Source organism: Bombina bombina, chromosome 3, assembly GCF_027579735.1.
Source record: "Bombina bombina isolate aBomBom1 chromosome 3, aBomBom1.pri, whole genome shotgun sequence".
NCBI classification, from domain to species: Eukaryota; Metazoa; Chordata; class Amphibia; order Anura; family Bombinatoridae; genus Bombina; species Bombina bombina.
In genome coordinates this window covers 43,607,659-43,629,546 of record NC_069501.1, presented here as the reverse complement: position 1 = coordinate 43,629,546, position 21,888 = coordinate 43,607,659, and the positions used below count along the sequence as shown (strand labels likewise).

At 39.8% G+C, this 21,888-nt stretch overlaps 1 protein-coding gene across 4 annotated transcripts in view; it reads right to left on the bottom strand.

Moving 5' to 3' along the window:
- Window positions 1–21,888, bottom strand: part of KPNA1 (karyopherin subunit alpha 1) — a 244,350-nt gene that overhangs the window by 83,032 nt on the left and 139,430 nt on the right. For all 4 annotated transcript variants that reach the window (XM_053705809.1, XM_053705810.1, XM_053705808.1 and 1 more), the window contains 2 exons: window positions 13,839–13,933; window positions 12,061–12,192 (listed from right to left, as the gene is read on the bottom strand). In XM_053705809.1, coding sequence (XP_053561784.1) covers window positions 12,061–12,192; window positions 13,839–13,933 — 227 coding nt within the window. The remainder of the gene's footprint in view (window positions 1–12,060; window positions 12,193–13,838; window positions 13,934–21,888) is intronic.

Below are 21,888 nucleotides of genomic sequence, written 5' to 3'. Positions count from 1 at the left end.
CGGGCCGTGGACTGGATACACTACAAGAGAAATAAATTTATCAGGTAAGCATAAATTATGTTTTCTCTTGTTAAGTGTATCCAGTCCACGGATCATCCATTACTTGTGGGATACCAATACCAAAGCTAAAGTACACGGATGATGGGAGGGACAAGGCAGGAACCACTGCCTGTAGAACCTTTCTCCCAAAAACAGCTTCCGAAGAAGCAAAAGTGTCAAATTTGTAAAATTTTGAAAAGGTGTGAATCGAAGACCAAGTCGCAGCCTTGCAAATCTGTTCAACAGAGGCCTCATTTTTAAAGGCCCAGGTGGAAGCCACAGCTCTAGTAGAATGAGCTGTAATCCTTTCAGGGGGGCTGCTGTCCAGCAGTCTCATAGGCTAAGCGTATTATGCTCCGAAGCCAAAAGGAGAGAGAGGTTGCCGAAGCTTTTTGACCTCTCCTCTGTCCAGAGTAAACGACAAACAGGGCAGATGTTTGACGAAAATCTTTAGTAGCCTGTAAGTAAAACTTCAAGGCACGGACTACGTCCAGATTATGCAAAAGACGTTCCTTCTTTGAAGAAGGATTAGGACACAATGATGGAACAACAATCTCTTGATTGATATTCCTGTTAGAAACCACCTTAGGTAAAAACCCAGGTTTGGTACGCAGAACTACCTTGTCTGAATGAAAAATCAGATAAGGAGAATCACAATGTAAGGCAGATAACTCAGAGACTCTTCGAGCCGAGGAAATAGCCATCAAAAACAGAACTTTCCAAGATAAAAGTTTAATATCAATGGAATGAAGGGGTTCAAACGGAACTCCCTGAAGAACTTTAAGAACCAAGTTTAAGCTCCACGGGAGAGCAACAGTTTTAAACACAGGCTTAATCCTAACCAAACCTGACAAAATGCCTGAACGTCTGGAACTTCTGCCAGACGCTTGTGCAAAAGAATAGACAGAGCAGAGATCTGTCCTTTTAAAGAACTAGCTGATAAGCCTTTGTCCAAACCCTCTTGGAGAAAGGACAATATCCTAGGAATCCTAACCTTACTCCATGAGTAACTCTTGGATTCACACCAATAAAGCTATTTACGCCATATCTTATGGTAGATTTTCCTGGTGACAGGCTTCCGAGCCTGTATTAAGGTATCAATGACTGACTCGGAGAAGCCATGCCTTGATAGAATCAAGCGTTCAATCTCCATGCAGTCAGTCTCAGAGAAATTAGATTTGGATGATTGAAAGGACCTTGTATTAGAAGGTCCTGCCTCAGAGGCAGAGTCCATGGTGGAAGAGATGACATGTCCACTAGGTCTGCATACCAGGTCCTGCGTGGCCACGCAGGCGCCATCAGAATCACTGATGCTCTCTCCTGTTTGATTTTGGCAATCAGTCGAGGGAGCAGAGAAAACGGTGGAAACACATAGGCCAGGTTGAAGAACCAAGGAGCTGCTAGAGCATCTATCAGCGTTGCTCCCGGGTCCCTGGACCTGGATCCGTAACAAGGAAGCTTGGCGTTCTGGCGAGACGCCATGAGATCCAGTTCTGGTTTGCCCCAACAATGGACCAGTTGAGCAAACACCTCCGGATGGAGTTCCCACTCCCCCGGATGAAAAGTCTGACGACTTAGAAAATCCACCTTCCAGTTCTCTACGCCTGGGATGTGGATCGCTGACAGGTGGCAAGAGTGAGACTCTGCCCAGCGAATTATCTTTGAGACTTCTAACATCGCTAGGGAACTTCTGGTTCCCCCTTGATGGTTGATGTAAGCCACAGTCGTGATGTTGTCCGACTGAAATCTGATGAACCTCAGTGTTGCTAACTGAGGCCAAGCTAGAAGAGCCTTGAATATTGCTCTTAACTCCAGAATATTTATTGGGAGGAGTTTCTCCTCCTGAGTCCACAATCCCTGAGCCTTCAGGGAGTTCCAGACTGCACCCCAACCTAGAAGGCTGGCATCTGTTGTTACAATCGTCCAATCTGGCCTGCGAAAGGTCATACCCTTGGACAGATGGACCCGAGAAAGCCACCAGAGAAGAGAATCTCTGGTCTCTTGATCCAGATTTAGTAGAGGGGACAAATCTGAGTAATCCCCATTCCACTGACTTAGCATGCATAATTGCAGCGGTCTGAGATGCAGGCGCGCAAATGGCACTATGTCCATTGCCGCTACCATTAAGCCGATTACTTCCATGCACTGAGCCACTGACGGGCGTGGAATGGAATGAAGGACACGGCAAGCATTTAGAAGTTTTGATAACCTGGACTCCGTCAGGTAAATTTTCATCTTTTAAACAGACTAGCAATGAGACTAGCAAGCTTGGAAAACACTTTAAAACAAGTTTACAAGCAATATAAAAAAACGTTACTGCGCCTTTAAGAAACACAAATTTTCCCAAATTTTGAAATAACAGTGAAAAAATGCAGTTACACTAACAAAATTTTTACAGTGTATGTAATAAGTTAGCAGAGCATTGCACCCACTTGCAAATGGATGATTAACCCCTTAATACCAAAAACGGAATAACAAATGACAAAAACGTTTTTTAAACAGTCACAACAACTGCCACAGCTCTACTGTGGCTTTTTACCTCCCTCAATACGACTTTTGAAGCCTTTTGAGCCCTTCAGAGAAGTCATGGATCATGCAGGAAGAAGCTGGATGTCTGTGTCTGTAATTTTTGCTGTGCAAAAAAAACGCCAAAATAGGCCCCTCCCACTCATATTACCACAGTGGGAAGCCTCAGGGAACTGTTTCTAGGCAAAATTCAAGCCAGCCATGTGGAAAAAACTAGGCCCCAATAAGTTTTATCACCAAACATATCTAAAAAAAAACGATTAAACATGCCAGCAAACGTTTTAAAATACACTTTTATAAGAGTATGTATCTCTATTAATAAGCCTGATACCAGTCGCTATCACTGCATTTAAGGCTTTACTTACATTACTTCGGTATCAGCAGCATTTTCTAGCAAATTCCATCCCTAGAAAAATATTTTAACTGCACATACCTTATTACAGGAAAACCTGCACGCTATTCCCCCTCTGAAGTTACCTCACTCCTCAGAATATGTGAGAACAGCAAAGGATCTTAGTTACTTCTGATAAGATCATAGAAAACACAGGCAGATTCTTCTTCTAAATACTGCCTGAGATAAACAGTACACTCCGGTACCATTTAAAAATAACAAACTTTTGATTGAAGAAATAAACTGTATAAGTATAAAACACAACAGTCCTCTTACGACCTCCATCTTAGTTGAGAGTTGCAAGAGAATGACTGGGTATGGCAGTGAGGGGAGGAGCTATATAGCAGCTCTGCTGTTGGTGATCCTCTTGCAACTTCCTGTTGGGAAGGAGAATATCCCACAAGTAATGGATGATCCGTGGACTGGATACACTTAACAAGAGAAACATGTAACAGGCCCAGACGAAAAACCATGAGTCAAGAACATGCCGCCATCCTCAGGATGACAGAGAATACTTGCTGTGAGCAAAAGCGGCCAGCAAAAGAACAGATTGCAAAAGAACAGATTGCAAAAGACAACTTCCAGACAGAGGGCACACTCAAGGCAATCCAAGCCGCCAGACCTACCACAGGTCTTACAAAAAAAAAAAGAAGGGAAAAATAACCTCCACAAGGTCCCCCAAGAAAGAGAAGTGACACCCAGAACCCGAGGTGGAGCAATCCTAGACCCTCTGCATGTAAGCATAGGGAGCTAACTAGCTACTATACCCACCGAGATCCTGGAGATGACAACATCTCTCAGAACCCACACCCAGACAGGCCAGTCCCAGCAACGGCCGGTCTGAAACAGAGGAACAGAAGAACCCCAAAACCAGCTCAATACGAGCGTAAGAATGGCCACAGCCAATCCAACAGAGCACATGAGCAACCTGACTCCTTAGAACAGACAACAGGACCGTAGACCCAAAGGATCTAGCAAAAAGGTCCAACTTAGTCTCAACACGGTCCAAATGGAACGTAACAACCCAGAGAGAATATCCCTCTCAGCTAGGGAAGCTCACAGGTCCCATCTCCGGATCCAGGAGAAGCCTTAAGAAAGGGACCACATCTCCATACAAAGGAGACTAAGCTCTCACCCAAGAAGGGAGAAAGGGCTAAAAGGCAGCATCTTCCACCAGTCACAAAACCACAGGTTAAAAGAGAGAGCAATCCCCAACTCAGAAGCCCTGAGAAAGTGATTCCCCTAAAAACTAGCCTGCTAACACGCAACCAATGTGCAATAGTAGCAGCAGTGACACTGCAAGTCCATTCACCTACAGAGCAGTAAATTCAATGGATACTACATCAAACTGACTAAGGGAAACCGCCTAAGGTGCAAAACAAGCCCAATGAGCAACTGCACTCAGAAAACCTGGCCAACCAAGACCAGATCAAGTATCCGAGTAAAAAGACATAGCCCAAGTTTCCAGGAACTGGAAAACCCTGAACCAACCCTGGAGCCTATAGAACCGGGAACAACCCCCAAAGGGATCCACAAGGGAAAGTGCTGAATGAAACTCAGCAACCGGACGCTTCAGGAAGAACAGGTCCGAATCCCCAATTGCTTAGACAAACCATACCTGCAAACTTAACACCCTGTCTGAATAACAAACCATACCACAGGTGATACTAACGCAAAATTCAGAGCAACCCGGATAACGAGAAAAACTCGCAAGTCCCGACCTAAGATAGACACCACCCCTTGCCGAAATCTCACTCTCCAAAGGAGCCAAGGCTGTAAAAGTCGTACGACGACGCTAGAGCTTCTAGACTCACCAACAGCCTCAGGACAATAAGACAAGGGGATACCTTGTGGACAAAACCACTCGAGCAAAGGCTTGTCTCCACATAACCTCCATATAAACGGATGATCACAGGGAGAAAAGGGGGCAAACCAACCCCAGTTCCGGGAGGAACCCCAAGCAAACCCAAGGAGACCACGCCCAGTGTCCCTAACAGGGAACAAACATCTCCCAGGCCCCTAAAAGGAGACCCAACATGGAGACCACAAAGGAAGACCAAAAGTCTCAGAAACACAGCTAGACAGTACCCAGTCGATGTGCAATAGCTGCAGCTGCAACCCCCCAAAAAAAATCCTGTATCCGAAAAGGATAGGATCATTTAATAACTGAAAAAGATGTCTGAGTAAGACGTGAAGGCGTGCCACTCTGTAACGAAAGGCACAACACTCAGGGACAGTTACACCCACAGGGAACTGTACAGACCCTCACCAAGGCGGTAAGCCCGGGACAATAGGGCACGAGCACAATCGTGCATAAACGTCTGGACTCTGCAGACGTATAATTGCCAAGAATATGTGGAAGCGAAAGCGTGCTGCAATCTCCGGGGGGAACAAGCCGCCCTGCATGGAGGAATAATCATAATTTGGGTTACCCACATGTGTAGAAATATGGAGCGGTAGGGAACTCGACTCTTGGAAGACAGGACTCCAAGAGGCGGAATGGCTCAGCTGACCCTTGATTCCCCGAGCCTGAGAAACCAGATACTCTAATACTGCACACCGAACATAACTGAGTGACATGTGTCAACGAGGCCAATCCGGATTCTTCCCCGGACGAAAAATCTTAAATTAGAACAGTCTCAGAATCCTCCATAACCGAGTCTGAAATTTGAACAGTCTCAGCATCAGAATCCTCCATAACTGGATAGAGAATATCGCAATATGGACTATTTTAAGACAAAAGAAAACGGCACCTGACACCCCCAATGGCTGGGGCACTCACCACCTCCTATGCACCAGACCCTTGCGAACTAGAATTTCTCTGTCGCCACATGGTCAGGAATGCAGAAATGGAGTACGGAACGTAATCACGCCCGGTCAGAAGGTAAACCGTATAGTCCAAAAAAGCGCGCCCAACCATAAGGCCGCGTCACTTCTAAAGGCCTTTATGTTCCAAGCCATGAGCCCATTTAACACTACACATAAGCAGATTGAAACACATAACAAACATGATTAAAAAAAACCCTGTTCAATAACCCCCCTCAGGAGATATTAACCCTTGATTCCAAGAAACTAAAGGAGACTCACTGAGACACTTATGTTAAGTTAGTCCCGCAAGGTGGTACCCTCTTGGGAAAACATTAGTACAGTACATTCACGAAGAAAGAAAATGAAACGATCTTACCGGAATCTATGCTGTAGAACAGGAACACGGCCCTTCAAGTGTGACGAATAGTAGCATCGCCTCTGCCATGGACTTGAGAGAAGAAAGCAGGCAGCGGAGCAAAGTTTAACAACGCAGATTGTTTGAGGAGCTGTTAACATGAGTCAGGATGGTTTCACAGAAAGACTCTCCCTGCATCTCCGGACTAACTTTCATCCAAGCCCTCACCGAGAGACTGACAGGATTACTTAAAACTCCAGTCCCATGTCGAAGAGTACTACTCTCCATAAGAGACAAATTAAATTCTGACACTTCTATGCCAACCTCCTGGGACGAAAGGCAAAGAATGACTGGGGGATGAGGGGAGTGGGAGGAGTATTTAAGCCTTTGGCTGGGGTGTCTTTGCCTCCTCCTGGTGGCCGGGTTCCTATTTCCCAAAAGTAATGAATGCAGCTGTGGACTCTTTCCATTTAAGAAGAAAACATGAGATTTCATACAATACATCTGACTCGCGTCATTGAGACACAAAACACCAGGCAAACTGCATTTGCTACAGTAAATTTTATCACAACTTTTACTATGGTGCACATCATCAAAAGCAAACAATCTGTGGTATGTGCTCTACGTGGCATCTCTCACAGTGGTACACTTTAGTAAAATATGTGATTCACTTTTATCTTAGACCTAAGGCAAATTAAAAAATTAAACAGAGAAACTAAATACACACAGGGACACCCACACCATAGGTTAAGATAAGTTATTGCATTTTTTATGTATATGTTAAGCTCCAGTTACACAATGTGAGTCAAAATCACACAAACAGGTGTATGACAGGAAAGAGATGTTTGTATCTAAGTCAAGTAGCAATAATTCTACTTACAATAGAACACTGTATTGAACCATAGCAGCAGGAGCTTGAGATATTTCTATAAATAAATAGCAGCCTGTTGCCTGCATACTGATCGCCTGTTGGGTATTAGACAGGGAAAAGACCCTTTGTATCCTGGGTAATTTGACCACAAGCCTGTCACTTGCCAGGTTATGGAAATAAACAATTATCAGGTTATAAAATAGAATAAGGAGAGACACTGATCATTTTTCTAAAATAAGTACAGTATTTATTGTGCCTTTAAAGGGACACTGAACCCACATTTTTTCTTTCATGATTCAGATAGAGCAGGCAGTTTTAAGCAACTTTCTAATTTACTCCTATTATTTTTCTTCGTTCTCTTACTATCTTTATTTAAAAAGCAGGAATGTGATGCATAGGAGCCGGCCCATTTTGGGTTGAGAACCTGGGTTATGCTTGCTTATTGGTGGGTAAATGTCAGCCTCCAATAAGCAAGTGCTATCCATGGTGCTGAACCTAAAATGGTCTGGCTGCTAAGATTTACATTCCTGCTTTTAAAATAAAGATAGCAAGAGAACAAAGAAAACTTGATACTAGGAGTAAATTAGAAAGTTGCTTAAAAGTTCATGCTCTATTTGTATCATGAAAGAAAAAATTTGGGTTCAGTGTCCCTTTAATGTGTAAAAATAAAACTCTGTTTATAGATCATTTTATTTTTAAGTGAATTACATTTTGTTACTATGTGTTTAATCACCGTAAAGTTTGTAAATATATAGTCTGGTGGTTGAGGAATACTTCTTCTGACTAGCTCACTGGCTGCAGTGTCATATTGAAAAGTATGGGCAGCTCTGGGTGCACAGCTTTGACTGTGTATTTAACACTTCTGCAGGAGCCTAACACACACTAAGAAAGGGGAATGTGTTTAAAACATAATGTTGTAACTACAAAGTCTCAAACTGTGATAGTTCAGAGCATTCTACCCCACTCAGGAGTTATGTCACAGTACAGTAAGCAGAGTGTGAGTTTAGATAGATGTATAGATTATTCTTTATATATTTAACAAACTGTCGCCCAGATTACGAGTTTTGCGTTAGAAGCTGTGCGGTGCCAACGAGCAGTTTATGCTCACCACTCACAGACAACGCTGGTATTATGGGTTTTTACAAACCCGGCATTAACAGCAAAAAAAAGTGAGCGTAGAGAAAAATTTTGCTCCACATCTCACTCTAATACCAGCGCTGCTTAAGTCAGCGGTGAGCTGGCTGAACGTGCTCGTGCACGATTTCCCCATATGAATCAACGGGGAGAGCCGGTTGGAAAAAAAACCTAACACCTGCAAAAAAGCAGCCCCATTGATTCCTATGGGGAAATAAAAGTTATGTCTACACCTAACACCCTAACATGAACCCAGAGTCTAAACACCCCTAATCTTACACTTATTAACCCCTAATCTGCCGCCCCCGATATCGCCGCCACCTACATTATATTATTAACCCCTAATCTGCCGCTCCGGACACCGCCGCCACCTACATTATATTTATTAACCCCTAATCTGCCGCCCACAATGTCGCCGCCACCTACCAATAAACTGCCGCCCCCAACGTCGCCACCACTATAATAAACATATTAAAGGTACAGTAAACACCAGAATTTTTGTTGTTTAAAAAGGTAGATAATCCCTTTATTACCCATTCCCCAATTTTGCATAACCAACACAGTTATAATAATATACTTTTTACCTCTGTGATTACCTTGTATCTATGACTCTGCAAACTGCCCCCTTATTTCAGTTCTTTTGACAGACATGCATTTTTAGCCAATCAGTGCTTGCTCTTAGGAGCTTCACGTGCCTGAGCTCAATGTTATCTATATGAAACACATGAACTAAAGCCCTCTAGTGGTGAAAAACTGTCAAAATGCTTTCCAATTAGAGGCAGTCTTCAAGGTCTAAGAAATTAGCACATGGTTTAGCTTTCAACTAAGAATACCAAGAGAACAAAGCAAAATTGGTAATACAAGTAAATTGGAAAGTTGTTTAAAATTACATGCCCTATTTAAATCATGAAAGATTTATTTTTTACTTTACTGGCCCTTTAACCCCTAAACCTAAGTCTAACCCTAACCCTCCCTAACTTAAATATAATTTAAATAAATCTAAATAAAAATAACTATCATTAACTAAATTATTCCTATTTAAAACTAAATACTTAAATATAAAATAAACCCTAAGCTAGCTACAATATAACTGTTACATTGTAGCTAGCTTAGGTTTTATTTTTATTTTACAGGCAACTTTGTACAGTATTTATTTTAACTAGGTACAATAGTTATTAAATAGTTATTAACTATTTAATAACTACCTAGTTAAAATAAATACAAAAGTACCTGTAAAATAAAACCTAACCTAAGTTATAATAATACATAATACTACACTATATTTAAATACAATTAAATACAATTATCTAAAGTACAAAAAAACACTAAATTACAGAAAATAATAAACAAATTACAAGATTTTTAAACTAATTACACATAATCTAATCCCCCTAACAAAATAAAAAAGCCCCCCCCCCCAAATAAAAAAAAGCCCTACCCTACACTAAATTACAAATAGCCGTTAAAATGGCCTTTTGCGGGGCATTGCCCCAAAGTAATCAGCTCTTTTACCTGTAAAAAAAAAAAGTACAAATCCCCCCCAACATTAAAACCCACCACCCACACAACCAACCCTACTCTAAAACCCACCCAATACCCCCTTAAAAAAACCTAACACTAACCCCTTGAAGATCACCTTACCGGGAGAAGTCTTCACCCAACCGGGCCGAAGTCCTCAACGAAGCCGGGAGAAGTCTTCATCCAAGCCGGGCGAAGTGGTCCTCCAGACGGGCAGAAGTCTTCATCCAGACGGCATCTTCTATCTTCATCCATCCGGCGCAGAGTGGGTCCATCTTCAAGACATCCGGCACGGAGCATCCTCTTTCAACGAAGTCTTCTTACTAAATGACGGTTCCTTTAAGTGACGTCATCCAAGATGGAGTCCCTTCAATTCCGATTAGCTGATAGAATTCTATCAGCCAATCGGAATTAAGGTAGAAAAAATCCTACTGGCTGATGCAATCAGCCAATAGGATAGAGCTGGCATTCTATTGGCTGATTGGAACAGCCAATAGAATGCCAGCTCAACCCTATTGACTGATTGCATCAGCCAATAGGATTTTTTCTACCTTACTTCCGATTGACTGATAGAATTCTATCAGCTAATCGGAATTGAAGGGACTCCATCTTGGATGACGTCACTTAAAGGAACTGTCATTTAGTAAGAAGACTTCGTTGGAAGAGGATGCTCCGCGCCGGATGTCTTGAAGATGGACCCGCTCTGCGCTGGATGGATGAAGATAGAAGATGTCGTCTGGATGAAGACTTCTGCCCGTCTGGAGGACCACTGCTCCCGGCTTCGTTGAGAACTTCGGCCCGGTTGGGTGAAGACTTCTCCCGGTAAGGTGATCTTCAAGGGGTCAGTGTTAAGTTTTTTTAAGTGGGTATTGGGTGGGTTTTAGAGTAGGGTTGGTTGTGTGGGTGGTGGGTTTTAATGTTGGGGGGGATTTGTCCTTTTTTTTTTTACAGGTAAAAGAGCTGATTACTTTGGGGCAATGCCCCGCAAAAGTGTAGGGCTTTTTTTTTATTTGGGGGGGGGGGGGGCTTTTTATTTTGTTAGGGGGATTAGATTAGGTGTAATTAGTTTAAAAATCTTGTAATTTTCTGTAATTTAGTGTTTGTTTTTTTGTACTTTAATATAATATATATATATATATATAATTAAATATAATTGTATTTAATTTATTTAATTATAGTGTAGTGTTAGGTATTATTGTAACTTAGGTTTGGTTTTATTTTACAGGTACTTTTGTATTTATTTTAACTAGGTAGTTATTAAATAGTTAATAACTATTTAATAACTATTGTACCTAGTTAAAATAAATACAAACTTGCCTGTAAAATAAAAATAAACCATAAGCTAGCTACAATGTAACTATTAGTTATATTGTAGCTAGTTTAGGGTTTATTTTATAGGTAAATATTTAGTTTTAAATAGGAATAATTTAGTAAATGATAGTAATTTTATTTAGATTTAGTTAAACTATATTTAAGTTAGGGGGGGTAAAGGTTAGAATTAGATTTAGGGGTTAATAACTTTAGTATAGTGGCGGAGACATTGGGGGAGGGCAGTTTAGGGGTTAATAAATGTAGGTAGGTGTCGGCGATGTCCGGTTCGGCTGATTATGGGTTAAACATTTTATTATAGTGTTTGCAATGTGGGAGGGCCTCGGTTTAGGGGTTAATAGGTAGTTTATGGGTGTTAGTGTACTTTTTAGCACTTTAGTTAAGAGTTTTATGCTACGGCGTTGTAGTGTAAAACTCTTAACTACTGACTTTAAAATGCGGTACCAGTCATGACAGGAGAGGGTCTACCGCTCACTTTTTGTCAGACTCGTAATACCGGCACTATGCAAGCCCCATTGAAAAAATAGGTTACGCAATTTACGTAAGTGGATTTGCAGTATTTCCAAGTCTGGCCGAAAAAGTGAGTGGTACACCTGTACCTGCAAGACTCGTAATACCAGTGGGCATTAAAAAGCAGCGTTAGGACCGGCCAACGCTGCTTTTTAACCCTAACGCAAGACTCGTAATCTAGGTGTGTATGTTTTGTTAACGTTATTTATCTTACCAATATTTCTTTTTCAGTGAAAACTGTTTTATTTTTAAAGAACAATTCCCTAATTGTAAACAACAAATTAAATTAAAGAAAGTGTTATGCAGCAATTAAACGTTATCCGCCGGATACTCAAATTCATTGAATGACAAGTATATAATGGTGAAAATTCAGATCACAATCAAATTACTTATTCAAACTGATTTTCAATTCCATAATGAGTTACAATAAACTGAAAATACTTCACCTCAAACTTGATAATATTTATCTAGTGTTTTGGGATTACGTTTTTATTGATTTTTTTCCCCAAAGACTTACTGTGGCCAACAAAATTCTAATCAGATTAGGGAGAAAAGCCAAACCAAACACAGATGACATACCTGCTCCTGCACATCCTCAAACTCTGAGCTCAATAACTCTATGAAGATAGGAACAGCTCCTGCCGAGATCACAATACGGGTTTGAATCGAGTTTCCAGACGCAATGTTTGTTAGCACCCACGCTGCTTCAAACTAGGCAGGAAAGGAAACAAATTAAACATTATTACAAAGATCTAGCACTTAGCATCTGCAATGTTTCATTTCAGGCAGTGTGAGTGCAAATTATATAAATACCAAATATTTCAGTACAAAGTTAAAATAAAATAAAAACTTTAAAAAAAAAAAACTATTTCAGTAACAAAAACAAACATTTTTGCAATATACAGGTATACCTCACTTTACAGCGCTTCACTTTACAGAGCGATTCGCTTTGTGGAGCTGAAGTTCAACCTCCAAGGATTATGAAATAGTGCTGTAATCATCGTAAATTTGAGAGAAAAGTGACTGGCACCATTTTGTTATCCGCAGTTCATTCTGTTTGCAGCATTACAGTGCAATCTGTGTCTCAGTGCTATAGTTTGGCAACTTTTACTACAGTAATTGTCACTATTTTACAGGTACAGTATTTATTGAATATTAATTGAATACTGTGCTGTGCTAGTGTTAAACTAAACTTAGCCCTATTGCACCCCTAATATATTTTAGTTCAAACATGTTTTCAAGTTTTTAAACACTGGCAAGTGAAAAGGAAGCTAAAACTGCCTTGTTTCACTTTACAGTGGGGCTCCAGTCCCTAACCCGCTGTATGAGCGGGGTATAGCTGTACAGTACTTTATTAAGCAAATATGCTTCTACTTTAACCTAAAACTCTGTTAGTGATCACAGGTCCTGCAGAGCATATGGTTGTGTACATCCGGTAAATGTGAGCCCCATGCATAGTGAAATAGAATAAAAACAATAAGCAAAAGTTTGTCCATAACTGATCCCTAGGGACATATTGCTCATTGGACAGTAACAGGCCCCACAATGGTAGAAACAAAAACATGCACAAATATAAATCTTCAAATATATATATATATACACAAAAAATTACTTCAACATCCCTTTAAGATGCAAGGCTATATATATGTGTGTGTGTGTATGTGGGTGAGAGAGTATATGTGAGTGTGTGAATATGTGTGTATGACAGTATGTGCGAGTGTGAGTGAGAGTATGTGATAGTGTGCATGTGAGAGTGTGCATTGTTGTGTGTGTGTGAATGAGAGAGTAAGTGTCTGTGTGTATATGTGGGTTAGTGAGAGTGTGTCAGTGTGTGTGTGTGAGTGAGTGAGAGAGAGAGTGTGTCTGTGTGAGAGTAAGAGAGAGTGTGTCTGTGTGTATATGTGTGTGAGTGTGTTAGTGAGAGTGGGTTAGTGAGAGTGTCTCAGTGTGTGTGTGTGAGAGAGAGAGTGTCTGTGTGAGAGTAAGAGAGAGTGTGTCTGTGTGTATATGTGTGTGAGTGTGTTAGTGAGAGTGGGTTAGTGAGAGTGTGTGTGTGTGAGAGAGTGTGCCTGTGTGAGAGTAAGAGAGAGTGTGTCTGTGTGTATATGTGTGTGAGTGTGTTAGTGAGAGTGGATTAGTGAGAGTGTGAGTGTGTGTGAGAGAGAGTGTGTCTGTGTGAGAGTAAGAGAGAGTGTGTCTGTGTGTATATGTGTGTGAGTGTGTTAGTGAGATTGGGTTAGTGAGTGTGTCAGTGTCTGTGTGTGTGAGAGAGAGAGTGTTAGTGTGTGAGAAAGTGTGTGTGTGTGTGTAAAACACATCCCTTTAAAGTAATTACCTAAAAATGATCTAATTTTTACCTGTAGTGTGCAATTTTCTTTCCTCTTCAGAAACTCTACAAATCTGGCCACCACCCCATGAGTTCCAATTACTTCATCAATGGGAGGATTAGGCTCTGAGAATGTAAAAATACATTTATTTTTTATCAAATGTAAGAATTATGCATAGGAAATCACAGAAATGTGCTATGGATTTATGTTCTTATGTTTAGCCACATGCGATACAGTATGAAAGATACAGTATGACCTACTAAATATGATTTCTTGCAGCATAGAACGGCCTCTAAGTGAAGCAACAAAACTTCAGTCGCTCAGTTCATGGAATGGAAAAAATCAGATCTTCAGTGAAAGCATGAACGGAAATGACTTCTGATTGTGAGACTACGATGCATGTATGCTGATTTTTGATAGGGTGATAGTGCTTGGGAAAATCTGTTTAAAAGCTAGACACCATTACAGTGTCACAATTAAAAGTCATTTCTCAGACTTGTTATTTAGGCATGTTCAGGTTTTTGGAAGAGACATCCTACACATTTTTATATAAAATAGGGCATTCTATATTTTTTAAAAGAAAATAAATACACATTTACTGTTGAATCCCTTTCAACATACATAAAGCAAGAGATGATTATTGACCAGCGGGTTCTCAGCAAGAAACGATTCAAAGAAGTGCAGAAACTTGAAAAAAAGATTGAAATGGTAGAGCTGCTTCCCCGGAAAAACTTTGTCTTGTTTAGCCAGCACCTGTGTCTTGTTTAGCCAGCACCTGTGTCTTGTTTAGCCAGCACCTGTGTCTTGTTTAGCCAGCACCTGTGTCTTGTTTAGCCAGCACCTGTGTCTTGTTTAGCCAGCACCTGTGTCTTGTTTAGCCAGCACCTGTGTCTTGTTTAGCCAGCACCTGTGTCTTGTTTAGCCAGCACCTGTGTCTTGTTTAGCCAGCACCTGTGTCTTGTTTAGCCAGCACCTGTGTCTTGTTTAGCCAGCACCTGTGTCTTGTTTAGCCAGCACCTGTGTCTTGTTTAGCCAGCACCTGTGTCTTGTTTAGCCAGCACCTGTGTCTTGTTTAGCCAGCACCTGTGTCTTGTTTAGCCAGCACCTGTGTCGTGTTTAGCCAGCACCTTTGTCGTGTTTAGCCAGCACCTGTGTCTTGTTTAGCCAGCACCTGTGTCTTGTTTAGCCAGCACCTGTGTCTTGTTTAGCCAGCACCTGTGTCTTGTTTAGCCAGCACCTGTGTCTTGTTTAGCCAGCACCTTTGTCTTGTTTAGCCAGCACCTTTGTCTTGTTTAGCAAGCACCTGTGTCTTGTTTAGCCAGCACCTGTGTCTTGTTTAGCCAGCACCTGTGTCTTGTTTAGCCAGCACCTGTGTCTTGTTTAGCCAGCACCTGTGTCTTGTTTAGCCAGCACCTGTGTCTTGTTTAGCCAGCACCTGTGTCTTGTTTAGCCAGCACTTTTGTCTTGTTTAGCCAGCACCTGTGTCTTGTTTAGCCAGCACCTTTGTCTTGTTTAGCCAGCACCTTTGTCTTGTTTAGCCAGCACCTTTGATTTTTATGTAATGGTCACTTAGAACATGAAGGAAAGGATTCTACAGTTAATATAACTATAAAATAATGGGTTTTGTTTTTACGTTTTTCATAAAAGAACATATAACAGGATAATTCATGACTAGTAGCTTCAAAGTCAACACAACTTGTCCATCAGAAGAAGATAGTCTATTTGCTAAAGGGTGTCTGAGAATGTCTAAACGCAAATGATTAATTAGTATAACAAGGAGAGAAAATGTGATGTTTCCAGAAGAGGAACAGGACAAGCATGTACGTGACAAATAGATAACCAGAAACCTGACCAAATTCTATAAGAAACCTATATAAGAAAAGAACTTGAGAAACAAGGGCCTATCAAAGGAGAGACTGTATGAAGTACCCACCAGAGAGGGAACCACAAAGCCTGTAGCTACATTTGGTAAAAAGCATAGCCAACACATGATCCTCTTGGAGTTTCGAAAGACGATAGAGATAAGAAAGAAGGTATAAATCAGACAGAATGGGCAAGGAATGGTTAGACCTTTAAATGAAAACAGCAGGGGTGGTCATCAATTTTATAACCATAGAGGGGTACACTAAAGTTGTGAAATGAGGCTATAAAGCAAATTGATGGTTGACTCCATAGGTCTGTAAGGACTGAGAAGACATGCATGATGGAGAGGGTCTTTAAACACGTTATCCACTACTGGAATGCTTACCATAGTAAAAGTGGTAAGGCAGGATTCAACATCAATCTGAAAACGTGGAAAAAAAATGTGGGGAAAGACCTTTAGGACTGGACAGCTTAAAGCGTTTACCAAAAACTGGTACTGGCAGTAATGTGAGCCCAACTATGAACTTGGGAACCTATTGTAAGTGTGTCAATGTACTACTATTCAAGGGATGCAATAAACTCAAAATGGAAAGCTAATAGTGTTCTGGGGTAACATTGAGACCTGACCTACTGCTGAAAGAAACCAAAGAGTTTTGAGTTAGAGAAAATGAAAACCATAACCACAAGCTTAATGGTCCTTAAAATAAGGCTAAAATTAGGCTATGAATCCTGCAAGCAACAGAAATAGTGAAGTTAAGCCAGGAGCTGTCTATAAGCCAGAGGGAGATAAAGAGTATAGCTGAGTACAGGGCAATTCCCATACAGGAACTCAGCACAGAGAGTGAGAGATAAGCTATCCATAATGCTAAAGACCATAATGTCTGGGGAAAGGAATGTGCTATTAAAATGTAAGGTCATAGTAGGAAGTCAATATGTCTAAAACCTACAAGGCAGCCAGAAGGGCTAGTGAAATGGCCCAAAAGGAGACAAATTGAAACGTCAAGGTAGACAGGACCCATAAACCTGCCAAGCGCCTCATTCTACACAACAACTATAAGAAATTACTAGTGGAAAAGTTGGAAAGAGAGCAATGAGAGAAAAGAATAAAAAGAGGCTGTTGAATACAGTATAACAATGATAAGTATGTATAGGACCATCATGATAAAGAGAATAAAGCAAACCAATACCTGAGGGTAGAATACAGAATAAATAATGCCGTCCTAGAGCCCAACACATTAAAACAAAAGAGAACAAGGGACAGTGCGTGAAATAACCCTTGAAGTCCGTGGGCTTGGTAAAAAATATTACGGCACGTTTGTTAAAGAGGAGCAGAGCTTTAAAATTAATCTCCAAGCAAACATTTAAAAAACTGGAGGGACATGAAAGTGTATGGGGGGGGGGGGGGTTACAAATAATGCCTTGCTGTGCCAATATGTCTTAAATGTTACTGTATTTAGTATTGTCATGAAGAATGAGAGACAGATGGAGATGTCCTTATCAACTGGTGAGAACTAATAAGGCTACATGTGTTGTATACTTTCTAATAGTTCAGTTAAGTCTTCAAGAGCATTTACTCAGCGTTTTTGATGCAATAATATTTACCAGGCTTAAAGGAATAGTCTAGTTTAAATTAAACTTTAATGATTCAGATAGAGCAGCAATTTTAAGAAACTTTCATATTTACTCCTATTACCAATGTTTCTTCGTTCTCTTGATATCTTTATTAGAAAAGCAGGAATCTAAGCTTAGGAGCCGGCCCATTTTTGGTTCAGCACCTGGGTATGCTCTATCTGAATCATGAAAATTTAGTTTTGACTAGACTGTCCATTTAAGCAATGCCCTTTCACATATATGAAATAATTTTTGCTTTTAATTACAAAAAAACTAAATTATTTCTTTCATGATTCAGATACAACATACAACAACTTTCCATTGTACTTTTATTATCTAATTTGCTTCATTATCTTGTTATCCTTTATTGAAGTTGCAGCAATACACTAATGGGAGCTAGCTAAACACATCCGGTGAGTCAATGACAAGAGGCATACATGTGTAGCCACCAATCAGCAGCTGCCACCCAGTAATGCACTGGATGTTCCTTTGACTACCTAGGTATTCTTTTCAAAAAAGGATACTAACAGAACAAAGCAAATTAGAGAACAGAAGTAAACTGGAAAGTTGTTTAATCATGAAATAATCATCAGAATCGTAAAACACACATTTTGTGTCCATTTAACAATTAATAAGTTACTGTCTACTAACAAGGAAGCACAGGAAATAGAAAGATCACATATGCAGGGGAATCAAGTCATTAAGCCTTTGACGTCCATAACATGAGCAGATCTGAATGCCTAGAACCTAACAACAACAAAGTGCTGCTGCTTAGCTGGATTAATAGTAATACACATTTTTATGTATAGATAGATCTCTAATGATCGAGTAAGATGCTTTACAGAACACAATGCATTTTCATTACATTTCTAAAGCGTAAACTCCCACATATTGTGTCAGCTGTAGACAACGTGCGCCGCCGCCAATGTTTTAGGTAAACAAATTAGCAGATAAGCAAAGGATACAGCTGTGCAAAATCACAATGGCTTGGTTATTTTAACTCGCTATCAACATCATAGTGCTGGTACATATATATATATATATATATACATATAATTTGGTCGGTGGTGCACTCCCACTCGCCTCAAATTACAGTACCAGGGTGCAGAAGCTCTATACAAAAAAAGTCCAATATTTGCACTCTCTGGATATTAAACACAGCAACTCTTTATTGTGTAACGTTTCGGGGCATTCACCCTTTCCTCAGACCGTCAGATTTTGCATAGCTGTATCCTTTGCTTATCTGCTATTTTTATATATATACAAACATATATAGACACACATACATGTATATCTAAAAAAATGATAGGCTACAATTGCTGGAATTTCAGACATTCTTCAGAAATCCATTTATTATTGGTGACGTTTCAGGCACAATCACCCCAATTAGCGTACAACATAAGCTTTTCAAGCCCACAAACCCATCCCAATTTACAATTGCTCCAGATTTGCAGTACCCATGGTGTCAGAACTGTAAACAAAACAAAATAAAAATACTGACAAACATCAGTGAAATAATGTCTACCAGAAGTGCAAAAAATATAAACATTTTTTATCTATTGGTAGAAAAAAACAGAAGTCTGGTCTAAAGTTAGATACAACTAAAGGTGTTAGAAGGGATCGATATTCAGACATACAGGATAAATGCATCTTACTATTATTGTGAGACACCATAGGAGGTTGTAATAAACTGTTTAAATGATCTAGATGACCAGTCAAATAGTTCTACATCAAAATATAGAGAAAAAGCCAATAAGGTGCCACAATTTTATACTCACATTAGTGACAAATTAGCACTGCAGCCATTAATTTGTGTTTTAACATCCCGTTACATCTGTATCAAAAAGTTTACCAATATCATAATAAGTGGTCAGCTCAGCTACCTGTTATCTACCTCATCATTAACCCTCCAACTGCCGTTACGCCAATCACTGCCGACATTTCTGTTATACTTATTTATAGATTGTGATAAAGGTTAGGCACTTTAATTCAGAATTCCTCAATGTCTTCTGAAGTAGTGTTGATTGTGTTATATTAGTAAGTTCTAATAAATTCTGTTGGACATCTAGAATTATAGCAGCTCCTCAAGAATTTGTTTGTCATTTCTTGCAGTCGTGATTCTGTATTGTATAATATACAGGGATTGAGATTTCCACTAGTCCATTAGCCACGGATAATTTCAGCAAAGTAGAAAATTTCACTTTTTCCTACCTTGAACATTGAGTCAACTTATAACATTTCCCCACTGGGCTAGTAACTTTTAACCTCTGGCTAGTAAACTATAGTGATATTTTTCCACCCCTAATTTTTAATGTATAAACACACACACACATATATATATATATATATACACGGTGGAAAAATGTCACTATGGTTTACTAGTCAAGGGTTAAAAGCTACTAGCACAGAAGGGAAAAGTTACTGAATGTTAAAGATAGGAAAAAGTCAAATTTCTTTTTTTTTTTTTTTTTTTTTAATATATATTCCTTTTTTTTTATTTATTTCAAATGCATACAACAAAATTACATAAAGGCACAATACAGTAATCTGAGAGCTGGTAATGGAAAGAGCAGTCCATGTGATACAAAATCTACACATTTGTGCTTAAGTCCTAGGAAATCCTTCACATTGAAGAGTTCTAACAGTTCGCAAAAGATTGATTGCCTATACACCTGAATACCAGACTGCATATTGAACACGCATCAGCATGTACCGTAACTATTATAACCTGTTGGAAAGGCATAAATACATCTCCACAGAATAAACATAACAGGAAAAAATAAAAGAAATACAATTATTAATACACATCAACAAAAATAACCATGTGTACTCAAGATCAGTTTGGGTTTCCCCTCGAGGCCTAAAGAGGAAAGTGCTAGGTAGCGGCGGCGAGATAAATCCCTCAAGTACCCGTAATCTTGCTGGTTATTACTGTACTTAAAAGACTGCCAAAGGAGAAGCATATTCTCAAAAAAGTCTAAATTACCTAATTTAAGGTAGTGAAATCTTTCTAAAGTTAGATACAAATCTACTAGTCTCCTCCACTCACTGATAGTAGGGATTTTGGTGGATTTCCAGTACCTGGGTATCATTTGTTTCGCTGTATTTAACATAATTTGGAATAGTTGTCTCTGTATTTTACACGCAATCTGGGGTGATTTTTGAAGTAGAATTCCCTCTGGATTTGGGCTCACTTGAGTGTGCAATACTAGATTAATATCATTAAAGATCTTTAACCAAAATTCATTTATGGGTGAGCACTCCCACCAAATGTGTCTCATGTGACCTATTTGTTCGCAACCTCTCCAGCATGTGCTAGAACTTTTTTTTGTATATGCTTTATTTTAGCAGGAGTCAGGTACAACCTCATGCAAATTTTAATGTTTGTTTCTTTTGTGCCCGAGGAGTGTGTGGACTGCGCAAGTCTTCTAAATCTGGTGTGCCATTCTTTGAGTGTTGTATCTGTATTCATTTCCCTGTCCCAGCTTTTCATAAAAGAGGGGAGATTTGGAACTCTGTTATCAAGTACTATTTTATATAAAGTAGAGATTGATTTCTAATATTTCGAGCCACAAAGACAAATTTGCTCCAACTGGGTGAGAGGGCGTAGGAAATCAGATTTACATCTGTGAGAGAAGATAAAATGTCCTACCTGGTGGTAACTAAACCAAGAGGTAAAGAAAGGGAGTGTTAGGGTGTCTATTTGCTGCTTCGTTTTTTAAATTACTATTATCTAGTAGTGTATGAATAGGGATCAGGGAAGAGAATGAGGAACCTACTTGACACTCCTCTTTGAGGCCTGGGGGGAATTCATGGTTTAATAATAAATTTGTGAGTGGGGAATATTTTGTCAATTTTTTTTAAATACTTTGAGTATAAACAACCAGTTCTTCCAAGTTTCATTGGTAATGGAAAGTTGGGAGATTGTTGGACTTTTGAGTGCTGATGAGTTACAACACCTATTACCCAGGTTTTTTGCACCTGCCAACAAGGTTTCTATCTGCATCCACCCTTTGGAATTATCTCCTTCGTGGCCACACCACTCCAGAACTCTTTGTAGAGAGATGGCTAACTTATATGAGCTGAGGGACACCTAGGCCTCCCTGAGCTGGCACCTTGTAGATCGTGCTTTTATTGATCCATGGTGGCCTACGGCGCCAAATGTAATCATTCATTATCTTTTGTAATATGTCTATTTCCCTGGAGATGTTTTGAATGGGGACAGTCTGGAGTATATACAGTGCTTTGGGCAACAATACCATTTTAGCTGCTTGAATCCGGCCTAGCCAAGATATGTTTTTTAAAAGCCAAGAAGAGGTCAGAGAATGAAATTCGTTAATCAACTCCCCGTAATTATGTTTACGTGTATTTTGTCTATCAGGTGTTAGAAATATACCCAGATACTTTAGAAGTTTATTTTGTACATTAAGGGGGCAATGAGTCTTAATGTTCTGCTGTGATACATTAACTGGTAAAAATTCAGATTTTGACATGTTAACTGAAAAATTAGAGACCGTCCCGAAGTGGGATAATTCCGTCATGGCATGCGTTATAGAGTTTAGGGGATCAGTAACTGTTAATAATAGATCATCAGCATAAATAGCTA